Source organism: Primulina tabacum, chromosome 1 (assembly GCF_025594145.1).
Source record: "Primulina tabacum isolate GXHZ01 chromosome 1, ASM2559414v2, whole genome shotgun sequence".
NCBI classification, from domain to species: Eukaryota; Viridiplantae; Streptophyta; class Magnoliopsida; order Lamiales; family Gesneriaceae; genus Primulina; species Primulina tabacum.
Genome location: NC_134550.1, coordinates 845,512 through 863,760, shown reverse-complemented (window position 1 = coordinate 863,760; position 18,249 = coordinate 845,512). Strand labels below are relative to the sequence as shown.

At 31.6% G+C, this 18,249-nt stretch overlaps 2 protein-coding genes and 1 long non-coding RNA gene across 6 annotated transcripts; 1 reads left to right on the top strand and 2 right to left on the bottom strand.

Moving 5' to 3' along the window:
• Window positions 1-4,966: 4,966 nt before the first annotated feature.
• Window positions 4,967-5,607, bottom strand: LOC142515287 (uncharacterized). The gene is made up of 2 exons (XR_012811145.1): window positions 5,549-5,607; window positions 4,967-5,433 (listed from the first exon to the last, which is right to left on the bottom strand). It is a non-coding gene; the product is annotated as an uncharacterized LOC142515287 (long non-coding RNA).
• Window positions 5,608-8,026: 2,419 nt separating this feature from the next.
• On the bottom strand, window positions 8,027-11,363 carry LOC142543186 (ADP-ribosylation factor 1-like). Of its 3 annotated transcripts, none has more exons than XM_075650397.1 (7): window positions 11,275-11,363; window positions 10,288-10,461; window positions 9,750-9,820; window positions 9,274-9,393; window positions 8,855-8,973; window positions 8,533-8,614; window positions 8,027-8,290 (listed from the first exon to the last, which is right to left on the bottom strand). In XM_075650397.1, the coding sequence occupies exons 2-7, from the start codon at window positions 10,433-10,435 to the stop codon at window positions 8,285-8,287; spliced, it is 546 nt and encodes a 181-aa protein (XP_075506512.1). In that variant the 5' UTR covers window positions 10,436-10,461; window positions 11,275-11,363; the 3' UTR covers window positions 8,027-8,284. The 3 variants fall into 3 exon arrangements, with proteins under 3 accessions (XP_075506512.1, XP_075506596.1, XP_075506434.1); XM_075650481.1 differs by lacking the exon at window positions 11,275-11,363 and adding an exon at window positions 11,206-11,224; XM_075650319.1 differs by lacking the exon at window positions 11,275-11,363 and having other exon boundaries at window positions 10,288-10,530.
• A 4,212-nt stretch (window positions 11,364-15,575) lies between these two features.
• On the top strand, window positions 15,576-17,884 carry LOC142543084 (peptide deformylase 1B, chloroplastic). 2 transcript variants are annotated; one of them, XM_075650208.1, is made up of 6 exons: window positions 15,576-15,829; window positions 15,967-16,105; window positions 16,352-16,544; window positions 16,617-16,727; window positions 17,205-17,267; window positions 17,414-17,884. In XM_075650208.1, exons 1-6 carry the CDS (start codon window positions 15,586-15,588, stop codon window positions 17,513-17,515), a joined length of 852 nt encoding a protein of 283 aa, XP_075506323.1. In that variant the 5' UTR covers window positions 15,576-15,585; the 3' UTR covers window positions 17,516-17,884. The 2 variants fall into 2 exon arrangements, with proteins under 2 accessions (XP_075506323.1, XP_075506241.1); XM_075650126.1 differs by having other exon boundaries at window positions 16,352-16,727.
• The last annotated feature ends 365 nt before the right edge of the window (window positions 17,885-18,249 follow it).

The following is an 18,249-nucleotide window of genomic DNA, read 5'->3' as shown; positions in this document are numbered from 1 at the left end:
ATTAATCTACCGAAATAACCGAACCATTTTGGTAGAAAATAGAACCGAACTGAAGAAAATGGTTCGGATATCGGATTATATATTTTTAAAACCGAAAACCGAAATAAAAGTCGAACCGAACCGACCTGATGAACACCCCTAGTGCCTAGTGAAGATAGAGAAAAAAACTGATCGATGAACATCCCTATTTCTTGATGAATTTCTTGTATGTTTTTTTCTTTGTCTTCACTACAACAAAAATGGCTTTTCGCAGCTCGCAATTTCTCTTATAAAATTATGCGCATTTAGCGATGGTTTTATACGCATTTGGCGACGGTTAAATGAGCGACAGTTTACATTATAGCGACGGTTTATAAACTGTCGCTAAATTAGCGACGGTTTTATAAACCGTCGGAAATTAGCGACGGTTTTGATATAAATTCCGTCGTTAAAATAATCTGTTGCTTACATGGACCATCGTTCGTGCTTGCCGTAAGCGCGGATTGCATTAGTTTTGAAAATGTTTTTTTTTAATTATTTTTGAAAAAATTTTTAAATTAAATTATTTTTAAAAAAAAACCCATGGATGGAAGATGGGGAAGCTTTTATACTCGGGTTTCGTGTTAGGAACATATAGGAATCACCAAAGCATAAATAAAATAATACTTTATATTATATATTATTATTGTTATTATTATTATTATTATTTTAATTCCTACCTAACATTAGTTATCAGTTATTACAAGTTCCCAGTGTTTGTCAGAAATTTCCCAGGAAAAAATATAGATTTTATGGATGATTCTTAGTCAATCAATCAATTTAAAACAAAAGTTGGGCACAGATTACATCACAGTTAAACAGGATATATCAGCATTAATTAATTAATTTTGTACCGAATTTAATCGAAGTGCAGTGTTGTTTTTTGCTGCACAAGAAAATTAAGCGTAAACTTAAAAAAAAAAATTAATCTAGAAGGGTAGTTACTAATTAAGAGTCATTAATAAAAGGCAGCCAAGACTGATTACAGCTCATCTATGACGTTTATATATTATGATTATAATAATAATTATTTGATTTGAGAATGCATAAAACCTTTGAGAGGAAGCTTCTGATTCATATATATATATTCAACTTCAACTTATGCTTGATCTTGTCTCTTTTTTCCAAGCTTCGAAATTTTAACCACTTAAATAATAGAGAAATTTGGTTTCTTCAAATTGAGTTTTAGTCTCGTATTTTTCGATTTTTTATTCGTAATTTCGTGATCTATTTTATAATTTTAGTCTTCTATACATTGAAGTAATTATAATCTAAAGAGACAAATATAAATGAACGACTTTGCATTTTTTCCTAAATAATATAATAAACCTTTTAAGACGTTTTTATGTAAAATTTTATATGTGGTTACGTACGTAAAACAAATTAGTTTTGAAACCTAAGAAAAATTGAGATTGTGCGTATAATTATTTTGATAATATATATAGATTTTGTCTTCTCAAATAAAAAAATAACATAAAATGAAATTTGCTACTCCACTCATTTCGTGGACCTCCCATATTCCCAGCGCATGCTTCTTTATAGGTTTGAAAATTAAATGAATCAATTTGATTACGGAACAGACATAATTAATACAAATTGAATAAATCCAAAATTTTCACCAAAATAAAAGGATTGATGTTTTCATAAAAAACCAAACACACTGTACATAGTATTTGAATTATTATACAATTTAAAATATTTGAGTTGCACATTTATCATCAAATAATATATATTTTGGTAAGACGGCGAGCGTTTGGTCCTACAACTATATCTAAAAATTCGAAAGAACCAATTTTTCAAAATAAGTAGTAGTAAATTTATATTGTATTAATAAAAAAAATTCAATTTATCCATTAAGTAAAATAATTATAAAAATAAATTAAATTTTTTATGAGAGATATTAAATATACCAATTTTTAAAAATTTATTAAAAATTAAATAATGCTAAAGCTAATTCCTAAAACTTCAGTAGGTTGGTAATTAGTTGGTCCTTTTTTTTAAAGAAAATAATAGCCACCGAATTGATTATATTTATAATCTTCAACACTAAACCTAATGACTGATTAAATTGAATCAAACTTCTAAATTGAGTTGATACAGGCCGCCCTTAATACATACACGTATTTACATACATATATATAGGGGTGGGCGCTTAGTTTCGGGTATCGGGTACCCGATCCGACCCGATCGAAAATCGGGTTCGTCGGGTACCCGATACCCGAAAATAATTTTCGGGTTCGGATTCGGGTATTTCACCGATACCCGATCAGGTATCGGGTACCCGAAAATTTAAAAAAAAATATTGGGCCTATATGTTTATTCATTTAAAAAATACATGTATTTTTTGTGGCTAGTATATAATGACAAATGATTAATCATAAAATGATATAATGACATGATATTTTGTGAAATGTGAAAAATACATGTTTTTTTTTATTTACTAACCATAACTCGATATAATGACATGTTTTTTTGTGAAATGTGAAAATATATAAATTTTTTGCAAAATAAATTTTTAAAAAAATTAACTTTTTTTTTTTCGGGTACCCGACAGAAAATACCCGATTCGGGTACCCGAAATTATCGGGTTGGTGTCGGGTAGTAAAATTTACTACTCGACTTGTCGGGTACCCGAAATTTCGGATATCCGAACCCGAAAACCCGACCCGTGACCACCCCTACATATATATATATATATATATATGTGTGTGTATGTATGTATGTATGTATGTATAGATTAATAAATGATAGATTAATGGGCTTGTAATAATCATAATTTATACTTAATTTATCATATATTCAGTTAGATTCTTACAAAACTTGCTTACATGTACTGTACTTCAGTACTCATTATAGATCAACAAGAAAGCAATGAAGGTGAATTAGGATCGTGCGGAGTTGTCACTCGAGTGGTTGATAGATCAACTCTACCGATATTCACAATAAAAAGTAATACTATTAGCATAAAAAATAATATTTTTCATGGATGACTCAAATAAAATATCTGTTTCTCACAAAATATGACCTATGAGACTGTCTCACACAAATTTTTGACATAAATTTTTATATTGTACTTGATAGTACAAATTTCGTGTTGTTTTAAACTCTTATATTTTTGTATCCAACCTGCCCACAAATTTTTGACATAAATTTTTATATTGTACTTGATAGTACAAATTTCGTGTTGTTTTAAACTCTTATATTTTTGTATCCAACCTGCCAAGTATATATTTTATGCAATATTTAATTGACATTAACAAAAATGAAATATTTTATTATTATTATTATTATTTAAATTTTTAACAAAAACTCTCTGTGGTAAAAAAAAAAAAAAAAAAATCGTCCTTGTCTACATGTCCCCATGTGATTTATGCAGATACCCTATGTCCATTTGGAATAAAGCTACGTTGACAAAATTCCTTAACGATTTTTTCATCATCTGTATAACGTAAATGTGGCATAGTAACTTCATTTGCGCGCGCGCGTGCGCGCACACATATATATATATATATATATATTTCGGTGTATAATTTTTTTAATGGAATAGGTACAATAGGTCTAGAGTGAGGCATTTTTAAGTCCAATGGGCTCCAACGAAGCCCAGTTACAAAAGCTTGCCTACTTATCAATTGGACCGAGTAAGATCCGATTGGATATTATATTATATTTAATAAAAATATATTTTTAGCATAAAATATAAAATTTAAATAAATAATGATATTAATAATTAAAGATATATTTACGAAATAATATGTGAGATGACCTTTAAATAAAGCACGAGTAGTATTAAAATGAGAAAAAAGATAATTTAGAATCAATAGATTGTGATATTTGTTAGGAAAATTAATATTTTGAATAATTTACATTTATATTTTTGTCACAATTTTTGTTTCAAAAAATATTGGGAATCGTTTGTCCATTAGTGACAAACTGAAATATTTAAAAGAATATTATATTTTGGTCTTTTATTTGTCTATTTATAATTTTGATATTTGAGGTAATCAAAATTTAATTTTAGTCAACTATCTTTCATAGCACAAAAATTACACGAAAGAAAGCAGCACAAATTTGCTTTTAACTCACGTGCTTCTAATGTTGAAGGAAGCTTGCCACGTGCATGGAGAGTTGGCACAAGTCAAATTTTCATATTCGCAAGATCAAGCTGTCCCGTATGCCGTGGCGGAGCCAGAAACATAGATCTGTTCGTACTAGAATTTTAAACTCTAGAATCTTTTAATATTTTAAATTGATCTGCCCAAGCTGATATCATATTATTCCAAAATTATACAAAATTTACATATAAATTTTTTTTAAAAAAAATTGAGCCACCAGAACTAAAATCCGGTATAAATACCCCTGCCTCCGCCCCTGCCTATATGTAAAGCCAAGATTGAATTTTACCATATCTGTGTACGACCTTTACACGTGCCCATTTTTTCGACCTTTACACGTGCCTATTTTTTCATGGTTCAGTTCGGTATTTGTTTCCCCCATCTATTATCCGAAACCCCCTCTCTCTTTGTCAACTATACAAAGATATAATATATGAAAAGATATCCCATTAGGATCAACAAATTACGATGCAAATTAACATATTAATAATTAAATATATTGGTATCGTATGACTCGTGAGATAAGATGACAAGATATGATATGATAAATTGAAATATAAATATAATATAGCCACCTTTTAACTCAAACTATGATAAAATTTGACTCAAATATGATACGACGTAAAGATGTTGAATCACATCTTCCACACGAAACGATGCTAACGTACATTAGAGAAACTAGAGTTTTCAGAAGCCATCAAATTAATCAACAGAAATATCATAATTAATTACCATAAGAAGATCATGTCGCTTAGAAAATCTAATTTACATTCACCCGTCATCATTTTCATTATATTACAATAATTACTTGATCAATCACTAGTTAGAAATTCAAGAGAACAATACTATTATTATATATTTATAACAACTAATTATAAATTAAAAACAATATACTAGGCTTGGGGAGCTGGTTTAATTTTAAATAAAATATTATAATAATTTATGAACCAATTACTATTATTTGGATTTAATAATTAGTCTCCATTAAGTAACTGCACGGACCAGAGATCCTCCATGCTCCACATGTTATCGTTCGATACAGTAGTTGCAGTTGGAAAAGGGACTTGGTGGAATATGTCCACATTTGGGCGAAACGACGGAGGAGAGTACGACTCACTCAACTGCATGATCCGTAGGGCAGCAACCGGACATTTGGCTCGTGCTTGCTTGATCGATTCCGTGATCCGGATTCGGCCCTGCGAATGCCTCGGTCTGCTTGATATGCTTTTGGATACGAGTTCTCCTGTAGTTCTTGATCTCGTTGTCTGTTCTTCCAGGGAGATGCTTCACGATTTTCGACCGCCTGCATGAAACAACAAAAAAAATATAAATTTACGATATTAATCTATTGCATGCATATCCAATGTTGTGCAAGACTATTGAATAGATATGAGTGTCAACTCAGCTACCTAACTTACTTAGATATAAACAGCCCAGCTCCATCCTTAAAGTTTTGCTGGAAGAAAGACGAGTTTTGTAATGTTATTTCCTTTGCCAAATTAGCTGACATCAGAGCATACGTATGTATTAATTAATAATTGATTTCACAAAAATTGACAAAAGGGTTTTTTTTAAGACAATTTAGTAATTTGGTAAGAAAGAGCTGTATCACGCTGGTGAAATAGAGGGTTGTCAAATTTGTCGAGCTATAAGCAGTTAATAATACATTGTTTTAATTGAACTAATGACCATAAATGGATCGGAAAATATCTTGATTTAAGGGCACCCACTCTTCGATGTGAGTGGCGTTATGAGAGAGGGTGTGGGGCGTTCAAACAATTGAACGCCACTGTGTCAGTTTTTTTTTTAAAAAAAAATTTGGGTCGTTAGCAACGGTTTGTGAAAAACCGTCGCTATTTGAGACCGATTTTCACAAACCGTCGCTAAACGCGGACCCCACACACGTTATGAAATTTTCTTATTTTATGTTATTTAATGTATTGGTTTAAATTTCAAATTTGTATTTTTTTAAAAAAAATCGAAAATTAAAATAAATTAAAAAAAATGTTAAATTAAAAACTAACGGTTGTTTTTATTTATAAAATTAAAAATTGTTTTAACGGCTAATTTACGGCTAGTTTAATAAAAAAATAATATATTCATCTATAAATATTCACATACTACACTATTTCAAACATCAAAACATATTATTCTTCACTCCAAAAATCTTTTCTCTTCTATTTTCATTATCTACAATTCTTTTTTTAAAAATTTCTTAAATCCTACTTTGTTCCGAAATGGACGAAAATTACCGAGGGTTTTTTAGAAATTTCGTGAGTTATCCAAAAAAGCTGGAAGAAAATACTTCTTCCCAACATTCGGAAATTCCACCAAAATATCCATATTTTCCATATCCACCAAATTATCCACATAATCCATATCCACCAAACTATCCTTATAATTCATATCCACCAAACTATCCATATAATCCATTTCCACCAAACTATCCATCTAATCCACATGCAACCAGTATGCCATTTATTTCTCCGACGGAAAATGAACCGGCCACTCCGACTTTCGTCCCAGAGACTCAATTTTCCGACCATGAATCCCCAATTGAAGTAGTAAATTTGGAGAATGTGGATTCTGGCGCTGAGGGTAGAAAAAAATGCTCAACCTGGAGAAAGGTTGAAGACGAGGTCTTAGCGAGATCGTTTGTCACTATCAACGATGACCCAATCGTCGGCAATGATAAAAAGCGGAAGCTTTCTGGGGACGTGTTGCAAGCTACTACAATGACAATCGTCCCGCAGGTACACCCAATAGAAGTGCAAGTGTCATACGATCGCACTGGCACAATACCATCCAAAAAAAGGTTTATCGCTTCAATCCTTTCGAAGGATACTTCGCAAATGACATATGAGCAACTTATCATCCACGAACGTCTATGTCTAGAGATTAGGGGGAGATGTAATATAGAATTTTAAGTTATTGTAATTTTCTATTATTGTAATTTTCATTTATAATAATTTTCAATCATTGTAATTTTCATTTTCGTTAATGTAACTCTCCGATCAATTATTATTTTGCATCTTCTCTTAAGTTTAATTTATTTTCTTTTATTTTTATGCAAGTGTTATTTATTATTATACGTTGTACCATTTAATTTTAGGTTTATAATAAATATTTAATTTTAAATAAATGACACTCATAAAATTAAATTATTTTACGTACTAAATATATAAAAACATATTATTATTAATATAAAATAATAATAATTCAAATTTCTTAAAAAATTTGAAATTGAATATATTTAATTTAAAGTAAGAATAAGATGAATGAGTGGATAGCGAGACCTACAAATAATGAGTGTGAATGTTAAAATGAATGTGGGAGAATAGATGTGTTAATGTAATGTGTATGTGACATGTGGACCCTACGATTTTTGATGAGGTGGTGGGTGTTAATAAATATAAGTTGTAACCATGTGTGCACAATATATATCTTGTTCTTGGTGAAGTATCAAATATCTATTCGTCCACATTCAATATGTCAAAATTATGTTTGGATAGATAATTTCAGATAATGGAATTCCAATCAATTGATTTTATTTCATTGATTTACTTAGATAAACAAGATTGAAATGAATTTCAAATCCAATCTAATTGTGGTAAAGTTTATAAATTGAGTCTAATTTGAAAGTATCGGATGTTATGTTTCAAAATAAAGTGTATAATTACGGTCGCGGTTAGAAAACCGGTACGGCAAAAAGTAAACTTTATGGTGTCATACTATGTTCCTCCCAAGTTATTATTTCAGTTCCTCCCCCCACGTGTAGATAAATAAAACATATTAACATAAATTTGAAATTATTTCCTTGGCAAGCTTAATTGGATAAAAATAAGGAGAACAAAGCTAATCACCATTTTCCAGCAGAAAGAATGGACGAATCACGATCACAAAAAATATCAAATATCAATTGAATGACAGTTAAGAAGGAGTTAAATGGATCAAAAGCTTTTACAGTCCACGCCAAAAAGTCTATTGGAGGAATAGCACAGCATAAAAATAGCAAATCAACAGAATCACATCACTACAATAAACTGAAGACAAACATTATAAAGATGTTTCTCTAATGTTGCCAAGTCCGCAAAATGCCCATACGCCAGTTTATGAATCAAATCAAATCAACCATCAACATAAAACCCTTCACGTTAAGCCTGCAAAAATAGAGAATTGTAGACGAAAATAAAAACCAAGGCGGCAGTTAGTTATTGAAGCAATGAGACCTGAAAGTCATTTAATTTTGCAGATAAGTTCAGAAGCACAAGAACCCTGGGACAAAAGACGGGAGGGTGCGGTGCAAGGGCATCTCTAATTACAGATAAATTTTGCAACTGATAAGGTATAATCTCTAACTCATAATAGTCTTTTGGAGCAAAAAAGTTTGTGCAAAAAATACCTTGCTAGCAATGTTGCTAGAAAGCCAATCAAGTCCTTCATATAGACCCTCACCAGAGGTTGCACATGTGCTCTGAATATACCTGTCAGGAGATATATCTCATTTAGTATAAAACATCAAATTGGTGACAATATATAAAAGGAATACAAGAAAAATTCTCAGTTTCTGCAAATAAATAAGGCCAACAATACTCTCTGCATTTTGGTTACGTGCTGCTAGTAATTTCACTTGAACTTGAGGAAATTTTTAATGCGCAAAGTCATGGAACGGAAGTATTGATTACTGATGACAAATAAACTTGTAAGACAAGCCTACTGCCTACCAATGGCGTTGACGGAGAGAATGCAGACCCAGCTTATCAGTGATCTCTGCGGCATTCATTGCATTGGGAAGATCTTGCTTATTTGCAAATACCAGCAAGACAGCATCTCTCAACTCATCCTGACACAACAAAAATAACCAATAATATACATTAGAAACAAAAATACAAATTCATCAAAAGCTATAGAGCGTCTGTGGATAAATCATTAATGCAGTTTCAGAAGAAAATAGAAGAGCAAAAACCGCCATCATCTTCAGAACATGAACGGTGATCATATAATTCGTAAAGCAGCACTAGCCATACGATGAAGAAAACAACATTTGTCGATAAAAACGAATTATCGAAACTAGAAAGGCTTCCATAGGCTAATTGACAGCAACAATAAAATCAAGAATATAATATAAGGAGAGGTGACAGACCTCATTCAACATCCTATGCAGTTCATCCCTTGCTTCGACAACTCGATCCCTGTCATTGCTATCAACCACAAAGATAAGACCCTGAGTATTTTGGAAGTAGTGCCTCCACAAAGGACGAATCTGAAAGAAAAGATAGAGTTAACCAGTTAAGACATGCATAAATTAATAGTTGTCTAGAGATGATTAAATATGTATACAACCAATGGCATCACACTGCCTTTAAAAGAGAACAATAAAGAATATCAAACAAATAGACAAACACTGACCAATTTGGAGATAAAAACTAGATGAAAAAACTTCCTGGATATAGGTCCCAAAAAAAATTTATTTTCAAACTGAGGAGCATCCAAAGTCCCATATGCCACTAGTATTTTAAAAACACTATTTACAAGACTCCCAAAAAAGGGGAAAGCTCAACACATTTACAGAACATAGTTTACAGCAATTTCTTATTTGCAACATAAGAAGAAGCTTACCTTGTCCTGACCACCAACATCCCAAACAGTGAAGCTAATGTTTTTGTATTCCACTGTCTCAACATTAAATCCTTGAAGCAAGAAACTCAGAATCAGTAACAATCCAGGAAGTTGATGATGATTAAATTAAAATAAAAACTTTCAGAAACCGGTGCACTATCTTTTGCACAAGATAAAATAAATAATGCTCAATGAATCTAAGTTATGTTATAGACCATAATTCCTTGACCCACCAGATAATTACTCATAAGACAATTTAATCACGGATAAAAAGAAGATGCATTTGAAACTGTACAAAGAAATAGTCATAGAGACAACTGTGCTACCAAGGAGGCATCTTTCTTGAAAGATGAAAAGAAAAATAGGTCAGGTAACAACATAAATACTACGAATCACCATAAAGCAAATAAAATCCCATGACGACAGACAATGAACCACAAGAATAAAATATACAGTTTAGTGCGAGCTGCAAATACATAGAGACACAAATAGAGTTGAAATCAGAGTACTACTTCCAAAACCGGCCAAAAGGACTCACCAATGGTTGGGATTGTAGTAACTATTTCCCCGAGCTTGAGCTTGTACAATATGGTGGTCTTACCAGCAGCATCAAGACCCACCATCAGAATTCGCATCTCTTTCTTAGCAAAGAGCCTGGTGAACAGCTTGGTGAATGTAAGTCCCATCTTTGTCGGGCGGCAAACTTATCACTCTGCACAGTTGGTGAATAAGATGCTATTCAGTCAAGCTGGACCATCAAACGACCCTATCCCACTGATCACTAAAAATGAAAATTATTCCTTCCAGACAAGTAAGAAAATTTAACAACAACCGAAAAAGACAATCTGGAACACAACCAGAACCATGGAGTGTTTTAGCAAACACAGTTATTATCACACAAGTGATTCACACTCGTCTCCAATAAAACAATTGATAACTTTACATAAGAATTAAAGCAGAACCATTGCCATTGCAAATCAAGCGTTTATCAGTAAATCTTGAGGAGCTAAATGAGCTTAAAAGAGTTTCGAAACAGCAATAACTACATACAAAACCAGCTATCCAAAAAAGCATATACAAATTCAAACAGAATCAAAGCATAGCCTCCAAGATCGTCTAACAGATTAATTCACGAAACTCTAATAATAACAATCATAGATTAGGAAACACGTCCCGAAATTGGTCATCTGATATGTGATTCAAGCCAGAAACCAACGTGTATGGAACGTGTATGGCGTCCACAATTCAAATAAATGGCTTAATTGTACAGATCTAGCTGAAATACGGACAGACACTCAGATCGAATAAAAACAATACGAATCAGACCATACATAGCGAGACGCAACAAATAGATCGCAAATGAGGGAACTCATACACGCACGACAAACAATTTCACCTTTCAAACATCTTAAGCGAACGTAATAATGGAAATTAATACGGATCTAGGTTTACTTACTGAACGAAAGAGGAAAAAAAAATGAGAAAATGACATGAAAGAAAAGGAGAGGAGAAGACTCGAGTTCACCTCTCGAAAGCTTCGCTAAAGAGTCGAAATGAGGGAGTGAACGCGCAGAACGAACGTAAATACTAGTCAGTTGGTGGCTAATTAATGGCTTGAGCAAGATTTCTGTTAAACTTAATTAACCGATTAAATCGAGTCAATTCAGAAATTTGGTTCGGTTATTTCGAAAATTCGATTTTCAGATTAAAAAAATTCGGTTATATCGATTAATTTGGTGCGGTTATGGTTTTTCAAAGTTTTGAAATCGGTTAACCGAATTAACTGATATAATAAATATTATTATTTAATAAATTTTTATTATTTATCAATTTTTTTATTTTTTAATTTTATAATTTTAAAATCGATATAATATGTATTAATTGTGTTAAAAAAAACTTATACATTTGTGATGTGTGTGATTTTATGTTTTTATGCATTTGTATAGATTGTAGTGTTTAAAAAAAAATTTCATATATAATTAAAGTTAAATCACAATTTTTTTAAAACTAATCGGTTAATTCGGTCACCGATTTTAATTCGGTTCGATTTTTATCGGTTATGAAAATTAATTCGGTCGGTTCGGTTATGGCTAAATATTTCGGTTCGGTTCGGTTATGGTTAATTCGGTTCGGTCGATAACCGAACCGACTGAATGCTCACCCCTAGCCATGTAGACATGACACAGAACCAATGCTTAAAAAAGCTGACCCTTCACAGTAGTAGGTTTTCGAGTAAGTCTCTCGTGAGACGGTCTCACGAATCTTTATCTGTGAGACGGGTCAATCCTACGGATATTCACAATAAAAAATAATACTCTTAGCGTAAAAAGTAATAATTTTTCTTGGATGACCCAAATAAAATATCCGTATCACAAAATACGACATGTGACACCGTCTCACACAAGTTTTTGCCTAAGTTTTTTTTTATTATTATTATTAGTAGTGTTTTTAATGGAACTTCCATTTGTTCTTGATTGTGTTATTTTGTGTTATCACCACCTTCATCTTATTGGACAAACAACGATATCAATTGATTTCACTTACAAAAAATATTAATTGTTAACGAAGGTTTTGCTTTGTGGATAAAAGGGTCATACCATTGTTGAATTATAGGCATATGTTGAAATTTGCAACTGTTGGTTTTGCTTGTTAGAGTAGAAGTTCAGTGAGTCAATTTGTAGCTTGAGCTTTATTAACTTTCATGCTAAAACAATATTTATTTTAATAAAATTTTATTTTTTTATCTAATTATGACATTTATTCTATATGTATACGCACGCAAGCTACATAAATAAAGTTCTTGAATATATTATAAGAACCATGATGTTCACGAGTCTAATGGATCATGAAAATAATTAAGAAGTGTAATGTATATTCTAAATATGTTTATAGCCGATTCAGCCGCTTAAAACAAAGATAAATGTCGCTCGAGTTTGAGAGTGTTATATGTGATGTAAACGTCACATTTCATTAGTGATTGACACATGGATGTCCATTTATACATATGATTGTTCATTTGACGAGGCACTGAACAATCTTTCCTCGGACTTTTCAAGCGATTATCACTAATCGAGTGGAATAATCTATAGTTATAATTGTACATTATTAGTCATTTGACCCGAGACAACATAGAGGTTCTACGTACTAGCATGAATTTTGATCTGTTTACTGGTCATTAGATGACGAGGTTGGATGTAGTTTAAAATATGTAGGAGGCCAATGCATTGTAGGATTCACCACTTGCCCACATGTGAAGATATACTATGTGATTTGATGAGTTAATAATGTAAAGAGTCTATGACAAGATCAAAACATTTGCTTTAGGGAAACATTTTTTCTTAGTTACACATATGATGTCACTATTATTGCTCAAAGATACACCACATCGTTATCGAATTCATTTGCAACTTTCGATGTACCAATTGTTGCAGAATCGATCGGGATATGTGAGTTGAAGGGATGGTTGTACGATATCATAACTTTCTGGTTCTTGCAGACATTATCAGTTATACATATGTATCATGAGACGATGCTACTAGATGCTCTTACCATGATCTGATGGGTGTAATTATACTTGAGTTATAGCGTTCTTGATCAAGAGGTTGATGAAAAAAATGAGGCTAATTAGGGTAAGCTCAAATAAGAACAAATGTTGTTATGAATCACATGAAGTTGTGAACTCAAAGCTAGCTGTATCCCTGACCAATTGATGATCGCACAAGTATTGGATTATATGTTATCATTGAAATAGTTGAATTCAATGAGTGTTATTTGATAACTGTAGTTTGATGAAAATCAAACAAATTGCTTATAAAAAGAGTTTTTGAGTAGATTATATTATTAGAAATTGTGGAATTTAGCTTAACTGTTAATGAAGTAAAGATACTAGAATTGTCTTTTTAAAATTTTAAGGAAGGAGTTCACAAAATTAGTATTTGAAAAAAAAAAAGAAACATCGAAAAATTTCGGCTCATTTTTCTATGAATGAGATTATATTATCGATACATCGATGCTGTCTGATCGTCAGTCAATCGGAGTTAGAATTCACAATTATTTATTTAGGCTCCGTTTTGTACGTGTGATGGGTGAGTAAATGATGAGTAATTCGAATGATTAAAAAATGAGATATATGGATCAATAGTATGATGAGATAAATAACATGGTGTTTGGTATGATTTTAAAATGATGGATTAATTTTGTAAATTTTATTGCAATGACCAAAATGTCCCAAAGTGTTAATTAAATATATATTCTTAAAATAATTGGATAGATAATTAAATATTTATAATTATAATTTACATTTATTAAAATTAATTTAAATATATTTATTAGAAATAAATTTGTAAATATGCATTAACTTTAATAATTAAAATAGCAATAATATTTTGAATGTTAATATTAAATAAAGTTTAGTAATAATCCAATATTATTGTTTTTTAAAATAATTATAAATATTTTTAAAATAATTTGATAGATAATTAAATATTTATAATTATAATTTACATTTATTAAAATTAATTTAAATATATTTATTAAAAATATATTTGAAAATATTACGATAATTATTGAACAAAATAAATCAGAATTTAATAAATATTTATTTTCATAAAAGAATTAATTAACAAAATTAGAAATTTATAAAAATTTAATTTACGATAGATTTGCATTATAATTTATTATTTTTTAAATGATTAAAAATAATAAAAATATATGAAATTAATTTATAAAAAAATATAATAAAAATTTAAATATTATATTAATTTATCATTATCACTATTCAAGAATTATGTATTATCACACCTTTGAGGAGGGATATTTAATCACACAGATAACATAAATAGTGAGGGCTTTCAATCATAATCAAGGGCCTCCATGCTAAATTAAAAATGAATCAAACATGAGATAAGGGGTGATTATTTAATAATCATTCCCTTATCATGGCTACCAAACATAGCCTAATAGATTGAGAAAAAATTTCGGATTATTGCTATGATTCTGAAATTGCTAGTGTCATTTTCCCTCATCTTGAGTTTGTGGTTGAATTGGGAACAAAGTAACCCTTTCTTTTTTGTGACTAAAGTTGCTCGTCTTTTTAACCACAAATCTCTGTTTATCTAGCTGTTGATCGGCTAATTAGCATTTTCTCAATTGGTTGCCTGCATGGAAATCTGCATGTTTAGGAAATATTTATCGAACTCCAGTTTTATATCATGTATAAATTGTTGGAACTTTGCGGCTAACGAAAAAATTGTGAAACATCAATAGAATTTATCGTTTCATAATCTCACAGAGCTTCCGCCTCGTTTTTCCCTGTCAACAATTTCAGTAGCAGCACCTGATTTTGAGCCAACAAGACTTCTTATATAGATTCAAGGTGATTTTCTTGATACATTTCTATAATTTTTTAACTATTATTGTACAACACTATCCGTCCTTGTGCATTCTCTTAACTTCAAGTTAAGAAAATACAAATACAATATTTTTAAGTAAAACAATTAAACTCTTTTAATGATTTCTCCAACTTAACGCATTATCTATCTATATTATATTATTAAACTTAGCATTTCATATAAAACTAACTTTGATATTTCAAAACGATATCAACCTTTGTTGATATTTCTTAGTTAATTTTGTTGGTCTCTATTTATTAGTAATTTTTGTGCATCTATATTTTTATTTTTATTTTTTGTCTTTGTCTAATTACTTATCTATAAGCATAACATTATAATAAAATAATATATATTTTTTACACGAAAATCATGAAATACAAATAAATTTAAAATATGTGTCACTGATCACATTATATATTATATATATAGTGTGTACTGCCGCTGCTATGTGGTTGATGGCTCGCGCAACTTATCTCCATTCCTCCGTAGTTCACACTCGGACATGCTTCCCCTCCCACCGCAGCTCAGCTGCCCTGTTGTATTCAAATAACCTCAGCCAAATACTACCCTTTTCCTCCAGAAGACATTTCCTTTTATCGTTTAACAAGTATGAGAACCCCCTCAAACTGCTAATCACTGCGCAGGCTCGGCGAAGTTTTTCATCCTCGCGTGAAGAAGCATTTGCTTCTGGTAATCAGTCACATTATACACATTTTTCACTTTTCCTTCCATTTAATCGTTGATTAGCTCAACTTGTCCCCCCTCCCCCTGTTTGGGTTTAAAAATTCGATGTTGATAGCTCATTTTGTTTGCGGATTTTGGGATAGCGGCTGATTTATTGTATGGGGAGCCTCTTAAAATTGTGAAGTATCCAGAGCCATTTTTGAGAGTCAAGAACAAGAGAGTCAAGACATTCGACGAGAATTTGAAAAAGATCGTCGATGAGATGTTTGATATAATGTACAGGTGATCTTATGTTTTCTTTCTTCATGTTGTGAAAGCTTGTTGGTCAGTGGATGAGATGCTTTGAAATTCATGACGAGTTGTTTGGATGGGAATATGCTTTCATTTCTATTTTTGGACACATCAATTTGAAAAGTGTCTGGAAATTTGAGTCTATTTAAAGTTTGCCAGCTCGCATTGTGGTACTCAGACTTGTGATAATTTTCTATTATTTTACCCAGAGTTACTTGTTGACTTCTTTTCCTGCAGAACTGATGGAATTGGACTCTCTGCACCACAAGTGGGGATAAATATTCAACTTATGGTGTTTAATACAGTTGGCGAACGTGGTGAAGGAGAGGAGATTGTTCTTGTTAATCCACGCATCACTAGATATTCCAAAAAGATTGTTCCGTATAACGAGGGTTGTTTGTCATTCCCAGGGATTTACGCTGATGTGGAGGTATCTAACACTAAAGTATATATGCAAACCACAATTCCTCGATTTATTTACTTGTATTATCTTACTCCTCAGAGACCAGATTCTTTGAAAGTCGAGGCACAAGATATTACAGGTGCAGAATTTGAACTTAATTTGACAGGACTTCCTGCGCGGGTTTTCCAGCACGAATATGATCATCTACTGGTATTTGTTCTCGAATTTGTATTTATATTGCTTTGATGGAAGGACAAAAAGCAAGCATATATCGTCTTGTCTAAATTATTTGACGATTATCCAAATCACGGTTTCAAATTCCTCAACTTCATTTTTAATTATGTTTCTCAAGTCAAAACAGAAACAAAGTATTTCAAACAATCGATTATTGGAGTCTCTTCCAAATCTCTCTCACAAATGAAATGGTTCAGTCCAAATGCAACAAGGTCTTGATAATTTACCCTTCTTGTTCACATTGCTCGATACCCTACGCTTATCTGTGATGTAGTATTGAAAATTAACTTGTTTTAATGTGCATATTGTGTCGGTGTCAAGATATTTTCAGGTATTAACAGGACTTTTTCAAATTATTAACGAGGGTTAGCACCTCTTGTAAATATAATCTGAAAAGGAGCGGAACTGAATTTTGCTCCATGTTGGAGCGTTCTAATTTGAAACAAAATGCAGGGCATCCTATTTTTTGATAGGATGAGCGATGAAGTTCTTGATAGTATTCGCGTGGATTTACAGGCAAGTGATTCTTACAATCATAGTATATCATAATCTAATTGTGTTATAGAATCTGGCTGTCCTTTTTGCCTAGAAATATTTTGTGGGTAACTCTTACAATGATTCATGGAAACATCTTGATTAGTTGTTGTCGTTGTTCTTAATAGGCCATGGAAAAGAGTTATGAGGAGAGGACTGGATCACCAAGTCCTGAAAAGATTGATAAACGCAGAAGAAAGATGAAAGCTGTTGGATTTGGAAAATCTTGATTACTCTCATCATCGCAATATTCTCTGTTCCTCTGTCACATTGTTGAAGTCAATAAACTTGCTTGGAAAAAAACGAGGGCGAAGAATCAGAAATAGCCAAGTGTCATTACTCGCAATAGAATCGTGTGTATGGGATCATAAAGTTTTTTACTCGACAAAATGAGATTTCCGGCACTTGTTGAACTTGTAAGAACATTCAGTTTAGCATAAAGTTTACTCTCATGAACAAAGGGTCCACCAATGAAGTCAGAAGAGAAGAAAGGGTGTTACATCATACCACGTTAGATCAGCGATGAATATTGATGTGAATTTAAGTACAGTTTCTGTAAGCTAAATTTCTTGTGCAAGTTTGAATTTAAGTTCCAGTTCTCTCGCTGTATCTGATAAAAAAACAAAAGGGAAAGAAGAACAAAGTCATATAAATCATACTAATCAATAATGATTTCCAATTGGATAATATTATATTTTGTTATTTGTTCTCATTGTTTATTTTATCAGGTGATTTTTGTGTGGTAAAACTAGGGGTGATAATTTTTTTTATTAACCACCCTGACTGAATTACATCGTACCATTTTTGTCTCATTTTTTCAAAAACACGAGCTGCTCAGGAATTAGAACTAACAAGGAGTTAATGAGCTAGCATTCCTGAACTGCGGTAAGGCACTTCCTTACCTAGAGCTACAAGTTAGGTAGCTATGGAGCTAGGCTGCTATGAACTAAACAGATCGACTATT